We start from the raw sequence: 22,547 nt of genomic DNA, 5'->3' as shown, positions 1-22,547 counted from the left end.
CTCGGGCAGGGAGGGTTCGCCCCTTCTTCCTCACACAGAGAAATGGCTCCCGGCTCCCTCCTCCTCCCTGCTCGGCAAAACACACCCCGAATTCTCCCTCCTCGCCCTGTGGAGGGCGGGAAGGGGCTCAGCCCGCTTAGCAAGGGGGGGCCCTGAGGTGAGGGGGAAAGATGGTGGCGCCTGAGGGGGCTTGGGGCGCCCTCGCTGCCCCCCCCCGGCTCTCCTCGGCCCCGGCCCCGGTGTGGGGGGGTTGTGTGGAACCCTGCACGGCGGGGAAAAGGCCGTCCGGGCCCGGCGGTGCTCCCGCCGCCCGGCTGTGAGGCGGCAGCTGACGGAACGGGGCGAATTTGTCACGGCGTGTTCGAGGTGGATGATTTCTAAAGGGCAGGAGCGTGTGGAGAGTATCGGTAGGAGAGAGGCGGGATGGTGCTCAGGGCGCTGCTGAAGCCGCCGTGCTGTGATGTGCTGCAGTTCATAGGGTGGCGGAAACCAAAAATCTGCCAAGGCTGGTTTGAAGGTTAGTGCGATGCCGAGTAAAGCAGTGAGGAAAATGCTGCTGTGCAAACCAATTCGGTGAAACGATCGGTGGTCGTGCCCATTGCTTTCATACTGTTGTAGGGGGAAAAAAAAAAAAAAAAATCGCTCGTTTTAATGCTCTTCTCAGATTTTACAATAATGCATTCATCAATATTTATTATGTAGGCAAATCATATAAATTGTAAGCAACAATTTGTGCTAGCTTTAGTGGGTTTATGTGTCACTTCTCAGACTTGTTTCCATAGTGATTATATATGAACAAATGGAGGCAGTGCTTGAAAAACTGGACCCTTTACTTGTCTAGAATATTGTAAATCGTCTAGAACCGTCTAGAATATCCGTGAAGGGAATCTCTGAGAGACTAAACGTACATTAGCTCTTCCTATGGTAGCATCTGCCGGGGCAATATTATCTGTAGAGATAATACAACACTTACCAATAATGCAGCTAAATTATATAAATGTAGCTCCTCTGTCGACCCACCCTAATGCTCTCAAGTTTTGTCCACCCATGCTGGGTAGAAAATATTGAGGGTGCTTCTTGTGTTCGTAATTTAGACAGCCCCACGACAATAACCGGAGGCCTTTTTAAATGACTGATAGCAGTTTGTGTGGACCCATAAACCTCTGGTTGTAAAAGAAACAGGATGGACTGAAGAAAGAACATGAACACAGGGTCAGGCTGGCACAGTTAGATTCCCCATTAAAAATGACTTTGGGTCTAAATGGAAGAAATAATACTATGGAATATTTGTTTTTAGTAAGCCTCCTGAGCATTTATTAAGAAAGCTGTAAAATGTATATACTTTAAGTATTGCAATTAGGTCTTAATATAAACCTGAGTGGAAAAGGTTTCTTGACGGGCAAATTTTGGAAGGTAAGCCATTATTTTCCACAGACTTTAATGTCTTTTTAAAAAACGTTTGCCACCTCAGAAGCAAGTATATAGTTTATCCTTTCATGTAAATAAATTAGTGTAATTTCAGGTTACCTGTGTATTCATAACACTTCAGAAGTTTGGTTTTGGCAAAAGTAGTTTTTAACTAACAAAGCTTTCCTAGCTTTCTTTGAGGATAGTTATAGGAGAAAGCGTTCCCATTGCTCTAACTTGCTGCAAGTCTTGTTTTACACTTGACCAAACTTCATCCTGTTAAAAAAAAAAACCAAACCAAACCAAAAAACCCCCAAAACCAAACAAACAAAACCCCTCAGAAAAATGGGTTTTTTTACTATTAAAAGTAAAATTTTTGTTATTTACTCTGTGAGGTAATAGCATCTGTGAGTGTCTCAGTCAGATCCCAAGATTTCTTTATGTAGACATTAGGCAACTATGGAGCCAAACAGTGTTACCTGCCCCCCAGAGCTCCTGATCACCGGCCTTTATAGAGGCACTTGAAACTCCCACCTCTCAGAGGATTTTTTTCATCTGCGGTTTACTTGATGCTGGAATATAAAGAAAAGTCTGTGGGCGCATTGGTATCTCCTGTCACGTGGTCATGGCAGAGTTTGACAAATCTGATTAGTTGGCTGTGTTATTTGCTCTGGTTCATCGTTATTTTAATCCACTGCTATAGAATCAGATAGTCCCCAGTCAGGTGGCCTTTCGTCAGATGTCTCTATTTGCCTTAAGTGTTGCAGACTGGAACTGAACTGGAACTGCAGACTGAATGAAATTATGTTTTAAGAAACAAATCATCAGTTTCCATGTTAAAGAGATTCATGTGGATTTTCCACGTCAAGGGATATGAGGAAAGGGATCCAGTGTTTCTTCCAGTGAAAATCATTGACTTGCTTCACCAAATGAAAAGAGGAAAGAAATTTTGTTTCATTAACTTTGAATAAGCAAAGGGTTGGAAACACTGAATCAGTCATCTCTTTTTGTGAAACAAGATAACAGAAATCCAGGATTGTCATCCTAGCAACGACCCTCACTGTATTAGAGGAAAAACTTTTGACATTTAGTAGTCTTTAAAACCTGTATACCTGAATACAGTGTTTGAGAAATATCTCTTTGGTTATAATAGGGCAAACAGCCATTTCATTTGTGGTCTTGTATCTAATTTGTGTATTTTTAGGCTGCTCTGCCTGGGATTATTTGTGTTCAGAACATGAAGCATCATAGCGAGAAGTATTGAAAGGTCAGACTTTGTCGCTGACAAAATCTTGGATTGACACTGGGATTTGTTATCACCCCGACTTCAAACCTTAGTAAGCTTTCTACAGAAGTCTCAGCTGAAAACTTGCTCCTCAAGGACCAGGTTCATGTCATCATCAGGTGGAAGAGATACCAAAAAGATACTAAATAATATGTCTGTGCTACTAAAGATAGGAGCCACAGCCACATTTATACGTGCACACTATATGCTTCAGTAGATGTCGGCCCAAAAGGCAATCCTGGTGAATCACGAGCTCTTTAGTGAGAGTGAACATAATTATACATTTATTAACAGCGGGTAACAGATGGACTAGCTGGTTTAGCAGCTGGGTTTCCAGTCATTGTTCACGCAGATTGAAGTAAAGAATGATGTATCTAAAGAAAGCAAGTAGGAGCTGACACCTCCTGCAACTGAGCTCTAGTTGTGCAATCCCTGCTCATCAGTGTTCTGGCAAAGGCGATGTCACAGTTTGCATTAGGAAATTTCAGAAATCTCCTTTTAGAAATCTCATACCATGATTTGAATTTACCGTGAAACTGTCACATACTTCAAGGGAAACCTGGAAGATTCCGAGTTCCTTTCCTGCATCTGCAAGTCTGATGCTAGAGTACGTACTGTATATTATTTGATTGCCAGAACTAGCAGGGCAAAGAAAGTAATTGTAAACAAGCAGAGTTTATTCGTAGTAGGTCACATTAAGGATCAAGATGATTTGTTAGGGTGTTGTTAGCAAGAAGTAATGTTTGTCAATTCATCATTCCCAAACGATCCTGCCTAAACAAAAGCGTGCTTCCTCAGACGTAGGAGTGGGTAGGAAAGATTCTGGAAGATCTCCAGGGGAGAGAGAAAGTCCAAATTCCGGGAGTCCCATGCTTGTTATTTAAATGCAGTCATAGGGTTTCTTTAATGCTAACTTATGAGGGGTTTTTTGTCATTCCACTGCAATTAAAATCTAAACAAGTTAAATAATAAGAATTTAAAAGATGCAGTGTTTTTAATGCACTGAGAAAGCTTACTTTGTATTCTTTAGTATCTCAGTGCAATTTGAAACCCACATTATGATGACTTTAGTACATTAGGCTGCTAGGCTTGCTTTGTCATCCTTTTTTAAAGTTATTTTGCAAATTTGTTATGCTTTGACAGATATTTCTACTCTTTGTAACTGTAATCGAACTTGTGTTGTGAAATCTCAATTATGTCCTCCTCAAGTGAGTTGAAAGTACATCCAGACACAGAATTTTATATCCCAGTCAAAGTTTTGTCTCACTGAATAGTTGTGCACAAGGCCAATAGGGAACATTTTCAAAAATGCTTAAATGATTTAGGAGCCAAGCACTATAGAAAGCCAGTGGGATTTAAGCTGCTTTAGTTAATTAAATTGTCCTACAGGCTCAGTCTATTTAAGATATTCAGATTTGTGCAGAGTATATAGGGTGGACAGGACCTTTTGCTGACCAGCTGACTCACTTGTCTGAAATGTATGCATGGTGGTTTGTGGCTTCTCCTCTGTCATTGCTTAGAGTACGAGTCTCCAAGGTGTGTTTTGCATAGTTTTCTTTCTTAGCCTAAGTTCTCTTATCCCCAGTAAGATTATTTTTTTCTTGATGTGATACTCATTTGTTAAACTGTTTAATACTAATTTACTTGTTTTTTAAAGGAACGGCCAAGTTGTGTGAATTCCATATTTCAGGTTATTCATCCATTAATTCATTTCTTCTTGGAGTTTGGAGCTTAAATTCAGACTTGTAGTGATCTTAGTGCCTTCAGAGGTTATCTTGTACACATTTCTTATTCTGGAATAATGATCTTCTCTATGAATTTTTAAGACAGATGGTTTCTCTTTTATACAGTGGGAAAGTTCTTGCAACCTGCTGCTGGAAGGAAGTGGCAGAAATGTTCTGGGGCCTCAGAGGAACCTGGAATTCTCAGCCCTGTTTCAGAGGGTCAAAAATCTAAAGAACTAAGGGAAGTTAAATACTTCTTATTTTTATAATAGATACATATAGTTTCATCCAGTAGCCTTTCAACTTGTGAAAAATTTCCTATTTACTTCAGTTAGCATTACGTTGGGCTTCTACTAAAAAAACCTAGTGTTAATTTTAGAAAATTTTAATTTTAGAAGAAGTATGTAACTTAGTGTTAATTGTTTGGATTAGTATAAATTAAGAAAACTATCATATGGGATCACTTATGGTGGTCTTGTGATTGTAGTAACTGTTCTGGTACTAAGAAGAATGTTGGCATAATAAAATCCCAACCCAAATACTTGAAACAGAAATATACTTTTCTTTCTATTATTTTCTTAACCATTCAGTCCTCTGCATCCTATAAAACTTGATAGTTTTAGCTTTAGGTCTTGAATATTTTCCTTGATTGAACAATTAGATTCTTTCTTGCAGTTTTTTGTAGTCAGGCCCAGGATGTGGTGTCATCTTAACTCTCTTCTGTGTTGTGTTAAAGACTCCCAGTGTAACCACAATCATGTAGTTTTAGCACTAAAATTGAACACAGGATATTTCCTAGAGACTTGCCATTGATTTTTATTGGAATGAGAGCTCTTTCTGCACTTCAGTTTTCTCTCCTGTCAACTGGGGGTGATAGTATTTGCCTCAGAGGTTACATGTGGGCAAATGTTTGAAAAATGTGGAGATCAGTAATGGTAGGAGCCTTAGAAATCTTTGATAGAAGTTACACGCATACTTTCAGGGTAGAGTTTGTTCTTTCTATTACAAAAGTAAAGAGAGCTAGAGAGATTAAGCAGGTGGCAGCTGCTGATAACATCCTGACAGAATGCTGTGGTTGCATTTATTAAGTCAATTCGAAGACTTTGCACTACCATGAAATAACGCATGTCATACATTTCTGTGAGACAGTCTGCAAAGAACATTTTTTCCAATTCTGAGAGAAAGGTAAATATGAGCCTATATATTATTTTGAAGAAAACTTTTTTTTTTTCTTCTGATATTGGTTAACCATCAATGTAAGTTATTTATTCTCATGGTTATTCAATTTGGAATCTATTGACGATGCTTCAATTTTTTAATTGCTGAGCTGATTTCAGTTTAATTTTTGGCACAGCCACTACAGGCAGACCTATACTATGTTTTTTTATTTCAAGTACCTTTCCTCATTGATAAAAAAGTTGAGTGTTGTGTTCTTAGTAGGAGAAACTAATGCATGGGAACAAATGCATGTGAACCAAGCCAAGATGAAAACACAAGGGCCAAGTGGTTCTTTGATTTTACAGGAGTATATTCACAGGACTAGAATTTGTGGTAAAAAATAAATAAATATGTATGTATGTTGTAGATGTGCTTACCTTGATAGATGCCCTATGTCCTGACTAATGAGACCAAGTCATATGACTCTGTCCTTCCCCATCCAAATTGCACTTTTAGACATCAGAGCAAGCACACTGGACTTCTCAGGGTTTGTGTACAGTGCTGTGAGTTTGAGGGCCCATCTCAGATTAGTGACAACAGAATGGCCAGGTTTTATCAACTGATTCAGCATTGCACAGAAAGCTTTGGTATGAGTGTCTTACAGGCCTTTATTGTCAGAGTATGTAAAACGTGTACATCCCTAAACAGCAAGAGTGAGATACCATAGAAATTCCTTCATTGTTCTTTAACAGAAGCTCTTTCTGTCCATATGCAGCCTTGTGTGTAAATGAGTCTCTTCCTCCTTCTCTAGCAGAGCATTTTAATGTCCAAGATAATATTTTGCAGTTTATAGAGCTTGTTACAACATGTAAATGTTAACAATAAAGATAAACACTTTGTCATTAATAAAATGAGCTATGTAGTCAGAAGCATTGCCCTGAGGTAAATCTTAATTTCTACAAACTGAAAGCCTTCTCCTGAGCTTTACCTTTTGTAAGAAAATTGAGTCTATTAATTTCTGCAGGTAACGGTAGCTCATATTCCCTGAGTTATGTTTCTGTCACTGATACCGGCTTAATAAGAAATTACAGATGACTGGTTTCAGCTTTGTGTCCTTGTTTCTGTAAAGTGGAAATGATAATCTCCTGTCTTTGAAGGATCTCTTAAATTGTAAACTGTTTAAGGCTGGGACTGATTGCTTTATGTGGTATGCTGCAGCCTACTTCAGTCAGTTCTGGGTGGGAAGCTGAGGTTCTACCTGGGTAAAAGCTTGAAGAATTAATCTAGATAAGCATTGCAACTTGTTTAATCACTTTTTTTTGTTCATTTGTTTTGTTAATCCTTCTGAGATTTTTTTTGATGAAAAATGTAAATATTACAAGGCTTTTGTCTTTAACAGTTAGAGATACATGCTATTGTCATGACTGGATCTGAAATATGTGCCCATGAAGCTGAAGCTGCCAAGTGGGCTGCTAAGAAACTGCCTAGTAACTGTTCTGCTCTGTTGTTTGTGGGTTTCTTTTAGTGTTGTGAAGCCTCTGTAGGCCAGTCCTTAGTCCCAGTTATTTGTGCTTTAACCCATCCCAGAATGCTATTATATATTATTTTGTGTGATAGCTGAATACTGCCACATGAGACAAAAATGAACATGTACGATGCAGGATAGTGGGGAATTCATTCTTTTCCTTTCAGGTTGCACCCAGCAACAGCTGCCCATGTTTTCCTGGAGTCCGTTGATGCAAGCAAGCATGGACATCCACTGATGTGAGCACAGACAGGATGCAGGTGATTATGTTATTTTATCCAGGAGTAACTGTGGCATTGCTTGTGCTAATCCAGGGCATACACTTTAACGCATCATGTCACAGCAATTTGCAGTGACCAGAAACCTTTGTTCTTTACACAGCAGGAGACAGAAATGATAGATCATGCTGAATTACAGAAATATGTTGATTCATTTATTTCATGCCTGTATTGAAAGTGATTAGATTATAATTTACTGGCAATTTTTACAATAAATAAATAAAGAAAATATATGTGCCTCTATTCAAAGTAGTTTTGTCTTGTGCTGGGTACTTTAATTTCAGAGCTTCTGGTAATTGTTTCTGAGTCTTAGAGTTGTTTATTTGCTATCATATTCAACATTTATTTGTAGCTCATTCTTCTGATTATTTTAAAATTTGTAAAGTCGGGAAAATCCAAATTTCTAAGCAAGCTGATACTATAGTATTCAGTAACCACCCAGTTACTGGTATTTTTTCTTTGCTTGCTCTTTTGTCCCCTGCAGCTTGTCTTACTATTTCTAAATATATTCTAATACGTACTTTTTCATGGATTACAAGACTACAAGATCTTGTATAACAAACAAAGCACTGATTTCATTTATGTATTAATAATGAATAAAGATTTAGTCAAACAATGACAAGAGACTTAGAGTTTCGGGGCTTCATTTGGATGTGATATTTTGTGTATCTTAAGCCCAGAGGGTTGTTGTTTTTTTGGTTGTTTTTTTTTTTTTTCCACATTTCTGGCCAAAAAAAAGCTGAGTATCACAAAGATGATTTTGCAGTATATTACACAAAAGGAGTTCTTGGATTTCCTTTACTATTATTCATTTGCATTACTAACATTCAGCTCTTCTGGGAATACAACTTTGTATCCCTGGGAGCGTGTTTTTTTCTGAAATCACATTAGCACTGTGTTTGTTAATTCACGTCACATCAGAATTGTCTTTGCTAATCTACTGGGCAAACAAACTGTGCATCTTTTTGCAGAAGGAAAGAGAGAAAAGTGAGAACCGTAAAGGACTGCTGCCTCCGAGTTGCTGTTCCCATAGAGCTGCTAACGAGGAAGAAACTGCAGCATGGATTTCTTCTGCTGCTGAAGGTAAGATGAGGGCACAGCAAAGACTGTAGGAGGGGGAGGGGAGGCAGAGGGAGGGAGAAGAGGAAGAAAGTCCGCGTCCTTGCTGTCTAAAAAAGGAAATTCAGTTTCAGTGTTCATGAGCAGAACTGCTGGTGCAGAAGAACAAAGCTATCTCAGTTGTTTAGGGTAGCAAGAGTGATGAGCAAGCAAGCGCACTCCCATGCTTTCAGGAGGAAATACTGCAAAGAAAGGAGGGAGAATAACAGTGACTTTGTCGTTTAGAAAATACTCACTGCTGCTTCAAGATAGCTGCTGTTTGATACTACTTTGGCATTAATACTGTTCCCCTGGGTAAAGGCAGCTGTGAAAAAACTCAGTAGGTAGATAAGCAAGAAGAAAAAGTGGTGCTAAAAAAATTCAGCATAATCTTGAGCTGATTAATTCTGTCTGTATTAAAAAGTGTCAATTGTTACATGCAGCTGTGCAGTGCTGTGAAACCTTTCACAACGTGAGTGAAATTATGTTTTTGTGGTAAGATCTGTTATCAACCTTTTATCAATAATTAATCTTTTATCTAGGGAGATGTCTTTTGAGTGAAAATGTATGATAAATAACTGGAATGTAAATATTAGATACTCAGGAATACTAACTACAGAACTGACATCAGACATTCTTTCTGTGGAATCTCTTTAATGGGGTGAGCTTTGTAGGCTAAGACTCTTCATGATCATTGTAGCATTATCTGCAAAACACTCATCCAAAAGCTGATGCTGCTGTTTCTACACCTGTCTAGCATGTTATATATTGCATCTTATTACTATTTTTCACCTGCTCCTTCTGTGAGTCTCTTGGCTCTTTCTGGGACAACTGAACCCACATGCCCTGAACAGCAAACCCAGCGCACCTGCCATGTTTGCATAGTGGGGCCTTGAAGAGAATGAAACAACATTTAGAGGCTGTGAAAACAGTCTTAGCTATGTTGATATTGCTTAACCATCTGAATGCTGTATTATTGAGTGTGCTTGGATAGAACAGCCCTTCCTCACGATTTCTTGGTTTGCACTTTGTTACCGTTTGTCAAATGGTGTTTGACTATTTCTCCTGGAGTCTGAAGACTGGGCGGAGTGACTTTCTCCTATATAGCAGCCTATTAGCTTGATCAAGAATCAGCAATTCAGGCTGTAAATAAATAAAAGTATATTAAGGATTCAGATTTTTTTTTTTTAGTATTACAGTCTCTGACTGTGAAATTGTTTGAGATTATAGCACTTAGTTTATACATGCCATTTCCCCGTAATGAATGGTATTGTGTGAGGTATATTGATCATGAATACATCAGTTGCCATTTCAAAGGTATAAGGACGTGTAAGTGTATTTTTTCTAGTCAGACTCATTTTGTGATTCAGACTAATTTTGTCAGGCTCACTAGCTGCAGATGTTTTTTTCTGCAGTCTTCAGAACTGTTCTTTGCATTTCCTATAGAACCTAATGCAGTCAGTCGTTGATGACATCCTGTTAAGATTTGCATGTGTCCTTCGAGCCAGCACATGAAAATCAAGCCTTAATCCATGATTGAGGCAACCCCTGGCAATACAAGTGATTGTGATTTAGTTCAGTGTCAGCAAGGAGTTTAGTCATCTTCTGCTCTGAACAATTGCTAGTATATTGCTGAAGTGAGTAATTGTGTTAGGACTGAGTTCCACAGAGCATCAGGTGCTGCATTTCAGAGGAGTTCACTCAACTTCTGGATCAAACCAGTTAGGGTTCTTCAGAGATCTGAGGTGATTATTCAAACAAGTATGATGGCATAATAAACACCTCTGTGTAGAGTAACTGTTCAAGAAGAAATGGATGATCCCTATGCAGAGTAAAATTTAGTTGCCTTAGATAAATGTTTAGTGGGAGCTTAGTGTTGCAGTCTTAGATCAATTTAATATAGTTCTTTGTTGACAAAACCAGGTAGCCAGAAGCACAGTGTTTCTAACTGACAGGTTATTTTCCTAAGTTTGCAAATCGTAGGTATGTTTATTGGTTCCAATTGATGGGGGCTAATATGTATTTACAGTGAAAAAGAGAAGAGGTACGGTAGTGCTAATACAGAAATGTCTTGGTGGATTAACTGTGTCCAGTGCCTGGAGTTCAGATGCATCATAACCTTCGTATCCGCTGTTCCTAAGCTAGACTGTCAGCTACAACCAACAAATCTATCAACTTTAGTGAAAGTTTCAGAGGTGTCTTGGTTGTCTCACAGTAGAAAAGTAACTTAATCTGAAGTTAAATGAAGCAGAGGAGTTGTTTGTAAATCTACTGACCTGTCCATACATTTGTATGAAACTCTGAAGAAGGACGCAATCTTGTAGTTTATGCTTGTTTTTTCTGCTTCTTCCATCTGACTTCTATTGTGGGGAGTGGTCAAAAGAATAAGGAAGTATGGCAAAGTGTTGCCCGAAACACTCTAATCTCTGTATTTGGGCCAGGAAAAAAGCTATTAAGCCATTAGGGTCCTGTGGTTAATGCCAGCACCTGCACCAATTCCCCAAACATCTCAAAATATAAGAGCTATTTGGAGGGTTAATGTTGCCCATAATTACCTTTTGCTGCTTGCAAGGAGGTGTTCCATCTCAGCCTCTTCCAAGTAGTATCAATTTTCTACACCTTAGGCTTTGGCAGAGTGCTCTAAGGCCTGATGTTTAGAAATCCTGAGTACCTGTAATGTCATTTACAGTTCATGGGAGCACAGGCTTCTCAGCACAATTAAAATCAAGCCTCTGTGCTCAAACAAGAGATTTTAGTTTAGCAGTCACAAGACTGCTTAAGTGATCAGGCTGAATTCTTGATACCTTCTGGAACTGATTTTTTGAGGTATGTCCTGTTATATCCCTTGATTTTTATTAATTTTGTGAGCATTACTACTCTTTTAGTTGATATACAGCTAGTAGAACAGCTGGCACATATGAACGAAGAGCTATAACAGGTTTACTTCTCTGTGATGTTTTATAGCATTAATCCTTATTGAATTCAATCCAATAAAGAACTTCAGTAACTTCTGCTGACATGTTTAAGGGTTAGAATAAGAAATAAAACAATGTTCCTTTATTGTTTAAATGTCTTTACATGTATCTGGTGGATTTTTCAAGGTACTGAACTATAGTGTTTTAGTCATGTAGGTCAACGTCTTTCTTTAAACATGCTATATAGGTCCCACTCTTCTGTTGATGAGCATTATGTTCTCCCTTTGGAATCAATAATCCTCCATTCTTGTCTATCCCAACTGTTTGAGTTTTTTATTGTAATGCAAGTTTCAGTTAGAAATATGTCCTCCCTGGATAAAAGGTGCATCCCCATTCATTCCCTGCCTTAATCAGTTTTGTTTGTTTACTCCCTTGTTTTTTGTTCACACAATTATTTTTTTCATTTCAAGCGAAGAGGCCTCTTAGAGCTCCTGTAATAAGTACATCCAGTGTAAGACAGAAAGTCATCCCCTGAATTTGTCCAGTGACTTCTCATAAAAGATATTTCGGGTTCAGGCCCTTCAGTTTTAAAACAAATATACTTCTTTGGCGTGACACTGGATTCTGTGGGGAATTCTGATTCTCAGTGACTCACTTTGAACTGAAACAGCAAAGTAAGTAGTTTACTGTGTGAAACCAGTAGTTAATGCCTGATCTTCAACACGCAGATCAGCACAATTAGTATTTATGGCAGAAGAGAAAAGAATCACTACCAGGTTTATAATCCCTGTTACTCCATACTGATAGGTGTTAACTCCTTTAGAGCTTCTGTTTGTGTTCTCACTGAGCAGCAGATTGAATCCAGTTCAGGAACAGCAGTAATACTAGTATTCATGGTAGCAAGATGCCTTACCCAATTAGGAAAACCTTCACTCTTTCTTCCTTAAAGCAGCCTTCCTCTTGTTTTAGAATGCAGTAGAAACGTGTTATTAACTTTAACATTTTACCAAATGAACTTCGCTTAAAGCTTAATTGAAAATGTGGAAGCTGAATTATGCTCGTGTAGTCTTGTAAACACAGAAGAATTAGGAGTTGTGTGTGAGTAGCTGGTCACAGAACTGAAAATATCAATCTCCATTGTTTTTTTAAGAACATTTGAGGAATTTGTATACCAGATTTGGTACAGCTTTGTCTATACAACAATGGCCATGCAGCATTGTCATTTCTAATTCTGTAGCCGCTTAGACCCATTTTATCCTCAGATCTGATATTCCTAAATTGGGAGCAATTGTCTTGCTGGTTGAGAGCCCTGAGAAAACAAGGAAAGAAATGGGTTCTTACATCTTACCAAATGCCAGTGTTCATCTCTAATTCTCCTCATTTCCTGTTGTCACGTGCCTGTGTCTCTCCCTCCCATGGCTATTACACTATGTGAACATAGTATTAGAGGATGATTGGAATTGCCAAATGTGATTAAAAGGTCATGTCTGAATTATAGCAAAAATCCAATAGGCCATCCATAGTAAAGCTGAGGAATTTTTCATATGTCAGTTAAAATACATTTTTTTTGTCTCGTTGTCACAGATGGAAAGAACAACAGAGCACATTAAATCCAGGCAGCTGCAGAATGGCCATCAGGTGGCTCTGGATCTCAGCAGTATCATGAACAGAGGTTTAATTCAGACATATTTGCATACCCCATTCAATAAGAATGCAGTTTTTCTGGTGTAGGACTAGCTATTATTTTTTATGTTCATGAAATTACACTTAAAGCATTATCTTGCTCATGATAAGTAACTGGCAAACTTTTTATGCCCTATTGATAGAGCTTAATATTTAAAACAGATTGCACAGATGTGGTGTTTTGTCTGCAGTGTTACTAACCCAGAAGAAACGCTGAATGTTAGGCCTACTAAACCTTTCCTGGCAATCACAACCCCCTAATTTGGAGATCAACAAAACCCTGTGGCAAAAAATCTGCCATCTGCTGGCCAAGGAGAAAAGTACTTGTTAAGCACTGCAGTGCACTGCATAGAGCGTGCCAGCATGATTCCAGCAATAGGAGAAACTGGTAATTTTGCAGAGCTCTTCAGCAGCAGATCTGAAACCCGCCTGGTCAGTAGTTTTCTGACAGCATATTTTTCCATCAGAAAGTGCTGTTTTGTTATAATTAAAACTTTCTGTGGGAACACATCAATGAGAAATTGAAATGTTCTGTTCTAAAAATATCAGAACATTCTGTTTCAAAATTTTTAGACAGAAACACTTTGATTTTTTTTTTTTTTATTCCAGAATGATTTTTTTAAAGTAATTTTTTTTTACATTGTAAAAACAAGAAGTTGAAACTGTTGTCTTCATATTAAACATTAATGAAACCTCACATCATCACTATAACACGTGGTAAATTCCAGGCAGTCAAGAATCTAGGAGTCTTGTCTTTTATTACCCTGCTCTCACCATTCAGTCTATGTCTCACTACTTGTGGTCATGTATGTATGCTCTGTAGGGAGAATATGTCAAGGGTGTGACTTTTCATTCAGATGAGGGAAATCAGAGATAGGAAGAAAACTGTTTTTCTTATTTTTCCATCTTTATTTCTGTTATTGTAATTTTGCATTAATTGCTTAAATTGCTACTGTAATTTAATGAAAAACTGGTTTGAGCTTATGCGCCTTTTAATAATACAACATACACAAATAATTCCCAGATATAGCCAAAATCATACCAGTCAATATTCAGAAAAAAGAAGCAAACAACTAAAGATAACTCTCAAAGCTTTCCTTTGCCTAGCTTTGTAAGTTTAGTGCTTGTCATGCACTGAAAAGAAAAATAGACTTTGCATTTTATGTTGCAAAGAAAGGAATGAAAGAAAAAAATGCAGGATTTGATTAGTGATAGAACCAGGAGTTATTATTTTTGTGTATCTCCTTAAAATTGGGCTCCAGCTAAGTTGTATGACTTCTTAAAGATTGCTTTTCAGAAAGAAAGGAAGTACAAGTGGTTCTGACTATATATCACCAGTCATGACAGATGATTATCTATCTAATATATGCCTATATGGCAGCCAATTACACTATGCTAAAAAAAATAAATGTTTAGGTGCACATAACCAGGCTGAATTTGTACTCACAAGGATGTTTTCTAATTTTGGACTTCATGACTTCTAAAATATCATTTTAATGTAGCTTTTAATGCAATCCAAAAAAAAAATGAAGAAAAAGAAATTGCATGTGTAAAATCATAGTGATTCTCCCTCAACATGGATCATCATCAGGGCTGAGTTCTTTTGATGACAGTGCAGTCATGTACCATGTGAGCTGAGGAAGTTCTGTGATGTGTAGGGTATTGTCCTGTCGTGATTGGAGAGGCCCTCCTGCACAGGTAGGTCTTTTGCTTTTTATTTTTGCTCTTGCCTCCCCTCTCCAGTTCCTGTCCTTTTTTGCTCCTTGACCATGCTACCTCCACCATGTCATTTCTCCATCCCATTCACTCTCTTTCCATTTTTGCCACTAAATGGCTGTTTTCTTTTGTTCTTTTCACCCCATCCATATCATTCCACCCTGCCTCTGTCCTTTCCACTTCTGTGTCTTCTGACCTTTGCTTGTAGCTATCTTCTCTTTCAAGATCCTCCTGGATCTTTTGTGCCAAGACCTCCTGATACTGTTCATCCACCTGTTTCACATTCTCGAAGTAGTCTTCATCTCAAAGCAGTTCTTCCTCACCGGTGAGGTGATGGCAATAGAAGCATAGCACACAAAAGGAGGAAACATTCCCAGCTGTTGAGTATATAGTATTTGTGCCACAGCAATCCCAGCAACTGTGATGAACAATTTCAGAGAATATCCTTTCTGTCTCTGCAGCTGTATTGGAGGATACTTATGCTATGTTTTCAAGCAATGTGGTCTTTTGCAACAAAATTGGTGAAGTGTTACCATTTGTAGCACCTTACCCTTTCAATAAATTTTTACGGGACAGAGTAGTGGTTCAAACTGGTGAACCGATCTGGCGTTGATATATTTAATTATTGGTGGGTGTTTTTTCAGCTGAACGAGTTATTTGATTCATACAGAGGGAAAACGTATTTTAATTTACCAGAAATATTTGCTGGGTTTTAGCTAATGTATCCCATGAAAATTCAACCTTTGGTAAGTATCCAGAATAGAAAACTTAGTCCAGCCTCTAAATTACACACAACCTAATCATGGAAGAAGGCAGACAAATTTTAGATAACTCAAGTGTTTGCAATTTTGTCACCTGATCTGTAATATTTGTGCACTGCTGCCACATGAAAATCTGTCAATCATAGTGCCTCTGCTGTGTAGTTAAGGTAATATGCATAGGGAATAATAAAGCTGCGTTATTTAGGATTCTGTCAGCTGTCCCTGTTATCTCATTCAACAGAACAGCCTGCTAGTAATATTAATTTGTTTAAAGAAATTGCCAGGTAAAACAGGTTCCTTTATTTTATTTTGTTCTTTAAAAGATTCACTCCAGTAAATTAGAGAAATATTATTTCAGATATCTAAGAAAGGCATCCTTGTTCTATATTGGCTTGCTTTTTTCTTGCCCATATTTGGTTGAGATTCTCTGTGTAATCTGCAAAATTCTTTGTGCCATTGTTTTAAACATCGTGTAGTGGGATTTGATGCTGTGATTCATTTTGTGCTTATAGCAACTTGAGGCAGATGAGATACAATTTTAACTTCTGCAGCAGAAGGCTATTGACTTGCCTGGTCCCTTTACTAGGCTGGTTCTGAATCACTGGTGCCATTGCCTGATTTACATCTATGCAAATACGGAGTATTGCTATATGGTCTTAGGTCTGCAGAAGTGTGGGTGACCTGCTTGAGTATCTTAGCTAGCAGAATAGGAGCTTTTGCCTCTTCATATTTTATAAATTTCAAAAGGCAGTATTTTTTTTTTTTTATTTTTCTATGTATAATTTCTGAAAAAGATCCTACAATGTTTGAATTATGGTAAAGCATCTGAGAGATCAAGGTCTTTCTCTTTGTTTTGGGGAAGTGTTGAGTTTTCTGTTGGTGGACTGATGTTTTCTACTGCGGAAGGCAAGAGGTCCTCATTTGTGAAATCTCTGGGGAAGCTAGAAGAAGCTGGAAGGTCCATAATTTGTTTCCATGGTTTTCCAGGACATCTGGGGCGAGGAGATCCTGCGTGATCTGGCAACCCATTAAATAAAGAAGTATCAGGAGTAATTAGTGATTCTGCAGATGTACTGGTTTCCTTTCTTGCAACCCCTGGATTAACTAGCTCTGATGCTGTTTCAGCACTGGATGGTGGGAGGGTTTTGTTTTGATTAAAACCCCTTTCATTGGACTCCTCAGAAGATCTGAGGTCTGGAAGTTTATGTTTACCATTTTTACTGTGTTTTTTATGCCCACACCCGTGGCCATTTCTGTGCCCACAACCATTTTTATGCCTATGCCTTTTGTCATACTCATGATCCTTTTTGTATCCATGTCTGTGTTTATGCCCGTGTTTATGCCTGTGTTTGTGCTCAGGTTCACCTTCACCTTCTGGTTCCTGTCCACCATCTTTTCTCATTTCTTCGCCAGGTCTTTGCCTTTCTTCTTCATTTGTATCAGAGCATGAAATTCCATTAGGCTGGTCTGGCCTAGCAGCGCTTCGGAAAGGTGTGAATCCAGGAGGTCTTCTTATAAGTACGTCCTAAAAAACATTGCAATAATAGCCGTATTTGTTACATGAACAAGAGAAATAGCTTTAGGTTTGGGAAATTCAGAAGTTGGCTCATTGCAGTGCATGAGTCATTTAGCAAAAATATGTTATCAGATTTTTAAAGTAAACGAAATAATAACCTTTTCTATCTGTGGTAAGCATGGAAACATAAACATCCTCCCAAATAACTCCAGAGTGTTTTAGCAGTTATATGTTAAAAGAACAATTTATATATCACTGAAATTCTGCCAGTTTAACATAGGAGTGATACTATAGAGAGGAAATCGTGTACTGGTTTTAATTTATGAACAATACAGTTGACTTGTAGGACTAAATGCCCCTATGCTTGTTAAGAGTATAACACTGATGTATAAAACCACTCTACGCTAAAGGCTAACACTTCTCTGGGTGGTCTCAATAGTCTCAATACCAGAATATACAAAAGATCTGCATCGTTTTGTTATATGAAATGTAACTACTCAGTTTTTTGTTTCTAGATTTGATGTATGCATTTCATAAGGCTGCTTAAAAATAACACACACAGGTTAAAACTGATAATATAAACCATTCAGTTGTTATTGAGTAATCTTTGTTTCCCCATCACTGTTCAACTGGAAGACAAAGACTGAATGCGTGGTGTACAGCCACTCTCCAACATAGTTTTAATTTCTGTCTACCAAAGTGTGTCTGATCGGTATCTCCCTGCAAATCAGATTTGTTTGGGATGCAGCTAAATTTGAAAGTTGATGTGAATGCAATATTTTAGTGAAAACAAAGAGGAAAGACATTTATTAGTTGATAGACAATGTATGAATAGGTAGTTATGAAGGTCCTGGGCACAGTGAAGTTACTGATTATGAATGAAGGTTAATCAATCTCACTGTATTCAGTGTATCTTCTCTTCTTCATCAGGGAGCATGGGAGTCCTTGCATTTATTAAAAACCCTGAAATCGTCAGACCTGAACAAGTCCTGATAATATAAAAGATTTATATTCCATTCTGAAATTTTGAAACTGACTCATGTTCAGGGCTAGTTAACAGTGGAGCTGGGCAGGAAGGAAACGGAAGGATCTTCCTGCAGACATTGACAACTCATGGCAGAAAATCTACTATTCTACTACATATGAAAAGATTCACAGATGCTTTTGAAATCTGTGGGGTATAATTATTGCATTGCTAAATACGTTTTTGTTTCAATTATTAAACTTAGTATGAATAGTAATTCAAATAAGCTGATGTGGCTTGGTGCTTCAGAGCTTAACTGATAATGCAAAGGAGTAGTCAACAGGGCAGAATGTTCTCTCTGTCCCATTGCCTTTGTATTTCTGTAATCACTGTGTTGTCCACTGTCTCACCTTGTGGCGAAACTGTCTTCCATGTAACAAGCTGCTGAGGTTAGAGGTTGAGAGGGAGAAGTGTGGCATTACCGAGCTTGTTAAAAGAACTATGTGTTCCTTCATTTTTGGTAGAAAATATGGGATAATTTGGAATGGATAAAGAATTTAATGACTGCCTTTGTGCTATGCTCTACTTATGATGATGGGTAATGAAGAGGAATCATACCATTGACCGTTCTTTAGAGCAGTTAACTTGTGGAAAGATTTTATTCTCCCATGGGATCACATGAATTTGTGCTTCACATGGCAATGATGCCTGTTGATAAAACGAAAGTCAACACATTAAGGCAAAAGAACATCAGACACAAAGGAAGGGAGTTGTGCATGATAAAAAATATGATTTTTGAAATAATATTTATAAATACAAATATACGTCGAACTTTACCCAAATATGTCTGAAATCCATCTTAGTGGTGGAGGCTTCTGTATTGGAATGTATCACTGCTCAGTTTTTGAAGTTATAGTATGCCTATATGAACATTTCAGTTCAACTTTGGATTGGAGATTGAATCTTGAAAAATTGGATTTTTCATCTCTAGCACTTTTGAGTATTAGCTATTTAATCTTCATGATATTCCTAACAATTATTGTTTGTTGGTGGTATTTCTCCTACTAAAAACTGGGAAACTGAGATAGAGAGAAAGGCATTTTTTTCCTGTCAGTGCCTGCTGCACTAACAGATTTTAAAATCTCACAGGTAAGCACTGTTCATGTGGTGGGAAAAGAGAGGGGAAATAAAGCCTGTCTTTCCCAACCAACTTCCTTGCTGATGGTTTCTGGCCCTATCAGCATTGCTTTCCAGTGTCTGGAACACATTTTCCCTGTATCAGCAGCACGCACTCCACTTCCTTTGCACACCAATAACACTCCAATCTTATATTTTCCTTAGCTGCAAGTCCACAGAGTCAGGAGTATTGCAGCTATTTCATTTTGCAGCACCCTCCTCCCCTCCTTTCTTTGTTTCATTATTATCAGAAGAAAGTTCCTTTTGCTTTGGAGTGGGCACTGATCCTCCAGTTGGAGTAACTCAGTTTAAGTTTTATGTTTTACTGCCGTTGTCAGCGGCTTGGGTTACAAACAGTGAAAGGTGTCCTTCTTGATGAAACAGAAGTTTACTGAAAGAGGTAACAGAACTCAAAATGTGATTTTACTTAAGTATTTACAATTTCTGGTGCAAATGAATGTGTCTGTTACGTACGTTACAGTTGGCATCATCATCATTACTTACACTGTCTGATGTGGCTTCACAGTCTTCATTAAGTTTTTCGAACTCTTTCTTTGAGCAGTTTGTCTTCTGGATTGCAAATTTTACACGGTAGTTTTGTCCGGCAACCACCTGAAAAATTAGCAAAAAAGCTTTCTGTGGTAAAGGCATTTTATTGAAAAGGATTCACAGGAAAGATGGTTTTTCTAGAAGCTTATACTACTTATATGCTACAAGTCCTGACCACTGAGACAACATATGTTAAGAACACTATGAAAATACTTGGCAGCAAACCTATCTGCTTCTAATCAACTTACTCATTTACTCCAGTTCCCTTTCTCAAAAATTTCCGCATTGAAACTGAAGGAAACGGAAAGGTCAGAATAATATCAGGCCCACAGTTTTGGCTTTGTTTTATTGGATTCTTGTAGTAATTTCATTAATAACAAATGAAATCATTAGAGACACCACTGTAGAGAGCCAAATATGAGGTAAGAAAAATGGAATGCGAGTAAAATGAAGTGTGTGATGAACAGGCTCAGTTGAAAATGAACATATTTGCCAAATGCATTAAGGAGAGAAACTGCATGGGTTCAAGAATGTGCCTGGTACGAGTTCTCTTAGTATCTTTTACAGAGCCCAGGGTAATATATCTTGATTCAGAGACAGCAGGCAAAACATAAAATTCTATCTGTTTTAAGTCTCTTTTTAAGATGTATGTGTGCTGATATCAATTATGATATGAAAAGGGAGAAAGAAGAAAAAAGTTTGAAAGAAGAAAAAAGGTTTTAAAGAAGAAAAAGCACAGATTTTTTTAGTAAGGTAATGTGAGCTCTTCAGAAAAACTCTGGTGTCCTTTTAGTGCCTTCCCCAGTGGTACCCGTCATGCTCAGGGGAAGTTGTTGACAAAGTATTTTCTGAACTACTCCACAGTCTTATTTTCAATTCTGTCCTAAACCTCTGTTTTGATATGTTGGGACAGTAAACAAGGTAAATGCTGACCAATATTATTCTCTTGATGCCTTGTTCTTCTTTATTCAGTTGTATTTATCTGTATATCTTAAGTTATGCACGGATGTTCTCTTGTGAATCTAGCTGCTGTATTCTTAGCAGCAGAATTAGTATATAAATTAACAGATTTCTAAGGGAAATTGGGAAGCCTAATTTCTTGGAGCTTACAGCTGCTGTAGGGTGGACAGTGCTTAAAATAACATACAGAGAGTTGGTGTGGTGGATCAAGTGGGCAGTTTCTACTTTTGTACTTGAAAAATCTAAGGTATGTTACAAAGGCTGGTAAAAAGTGGGGTAGATATACAAAAATCAGATACTCTAAGTCAATGTTTCCCCCATACTTTTAAAATAATTTTAAAATAAAAAAAAATCAAGACATGGGAGATTTTTAAATCACTTCTGAATGCAAACCAAGATGGATAACATTTTGCAAGAAAAAAAGCGTGGATATTTCAGTTACATGTATCAACACTTACGAGAAAAACATTACTTCAAATCTAAATACAAGCTTTAATTAACATTCAGCTCAGACTGATAACACTGCCATGTCTGTTCCTCATCTCTGTGGATTATCCCAACCTGAACTGTCGCTGCTCGTATTTCTCCAGCTTTATAGTAGAAATCATCATTGCTCTCCGAGTTATACTTCTCCATAGAAACCTTCAGTAGTTCCTTCAGTTCTGGACTGTCTTTTGGGATAGTCTTTGGACAACCAGTGCGAATGGCAGGAATTACCGTCTCTTCAACTGAAAGAAATGAACAGATTTCAGATCTAAGGAGCAAAAGATTCAATGTAGGTAAAGACTGGGATAAACAGTTAGTTATAAATTCCTGCCTTCTGGAACGCTTTGTATTTGGGTCTATCAAATGAAACCAAAATATCTTAGGATAGTGCTGATCATATAAAACTCAATCTTGGTTATCTAAAGGAGCAATGCATCAGCACCTAATGTTGTATTGAACACTTAACAACAGCTTTTCTTGAAGAAAACCAAGTCTGAATGGGTGAGAATGCAGCACTTATTACATGGAGGAGTAATGTACTCCCTGTTCTAAAGTTCTGGAGCTGTGATAAACTGTGTCCAAATAGATGGCTGGAGGAAAAAGTAACAGTAAGAAAATGATTTGAGGGTTTGACTGTAATGAACTTCTAAATTCTAAGTAATTTATTTATTGGGGAAAAAAACCCATCCTCTAACACATCAAATGTAAGTATAGCCAAGCAATATGAAATAAATAATGATAGTATCACTAGGTGAATTACCGATTTTGGACTAAAGCTTAAAGTCCTCAGCTCCTTTGCCTTTCAAAGAATACATTTGGGCTCTTTGGAAAGTTAGAAGTTGTTACTTATTTAAACAATGGGATATTAACTTGCTTGTCATTGTGGTGAAAAAGGAATTAATTTTTGTAGGACATTTATACTCTTTGAGCTTCTATCTGTTGCTCTCCAAATGAGACTCAGCAACCAGCTCCATGTCATAGAAATAGGGTGGTATACAAGTGATAAAATTTAACTTTCAGCTGCATGTGAAATACTTGTGGGAAGTGAAAAAAATCTGTGGTAATATTTCATTAAGGGGCAGTGCTTTTTTGGTCCCAGAAGAATTACTTTCTCTTGTTATTATCTGTTTTCATCTCTTGCATTTTTATTTTGTCTTTTTTTACAATAGTAAAAAAAAACAAAAACAACCACCATTGTAAATTGCAGAACTTTTAAAATTGACAGTGCCTGTGACATACCTGGAAGCTTGCATTGGCTTGCAGTATCTAGAATGTGCCCATGAATATTCTCATATGCTTTGGCATCACATTTACCTACACGCTGGAGTAAAAAATGCAAAGCATCT

At 37.8% G+C, this 22,547-nt stretch overlaps 1 protein-coding gene across 1 annotated transcript in view; it reads right to left on the bottom strand.

The window, feature by feature from the left end:
- Positions 1 to 16,361: 16,361 nt before the first annotated feature.
- The window catches only part of KNG1 (kininogen 1), a 16,964-nt gene continuing 10,778 nt past the window's right edge, over positions 16,362 to 22,547 (bottom strand). Inside the window, exons 6-10 of the mRNA XM_009895291.1 lie at positions 22,441 to 22,522; positions 21,277 to 21,443; positions 19,711 to 19,818; positions 18,649 to 18,738; positions 16,362 to 17,075 (exon numbers count right to left, since the gene is read on the bottom strand). Of these exons, the coding sequence (XP_009893593.1) occupies positions 16,362 to 17,075; positions 18,649 to 18,738; positions 19,711 to 19,818; positions 21,277 to 21,443; positions 22,441 to 22,522 (1,161 nt within the window). The remainder of the gene's footprint in view (positions 17,076 to 18,648; positions 18,739 to 19,710; positions 19,819 to 21,276; positions 21,444 to 22,440; positions 22,523 to 22,547) is intronic.

The sequence above is a fragment of the Charadrius vociferus genome, unplaced genomic scaffold, assembly GCF_000708025.1.
Source record: "Charadrius vociferus isolate BGI_N301 unplaced genomic scaffold, ASM70802v2 scaffold311, whole genome shotgun sequence".
Classification (NCBI taxonomy): domain Eukaryota; kingdom Metazoa; phylum Chordata; class Aves; order Charadriiformes; family Charadriidae; genus Charadrius; species Charadrius vociferus.
This window is presented reverse-complemented; position numbering and strand designations above follow the sequence as displayed.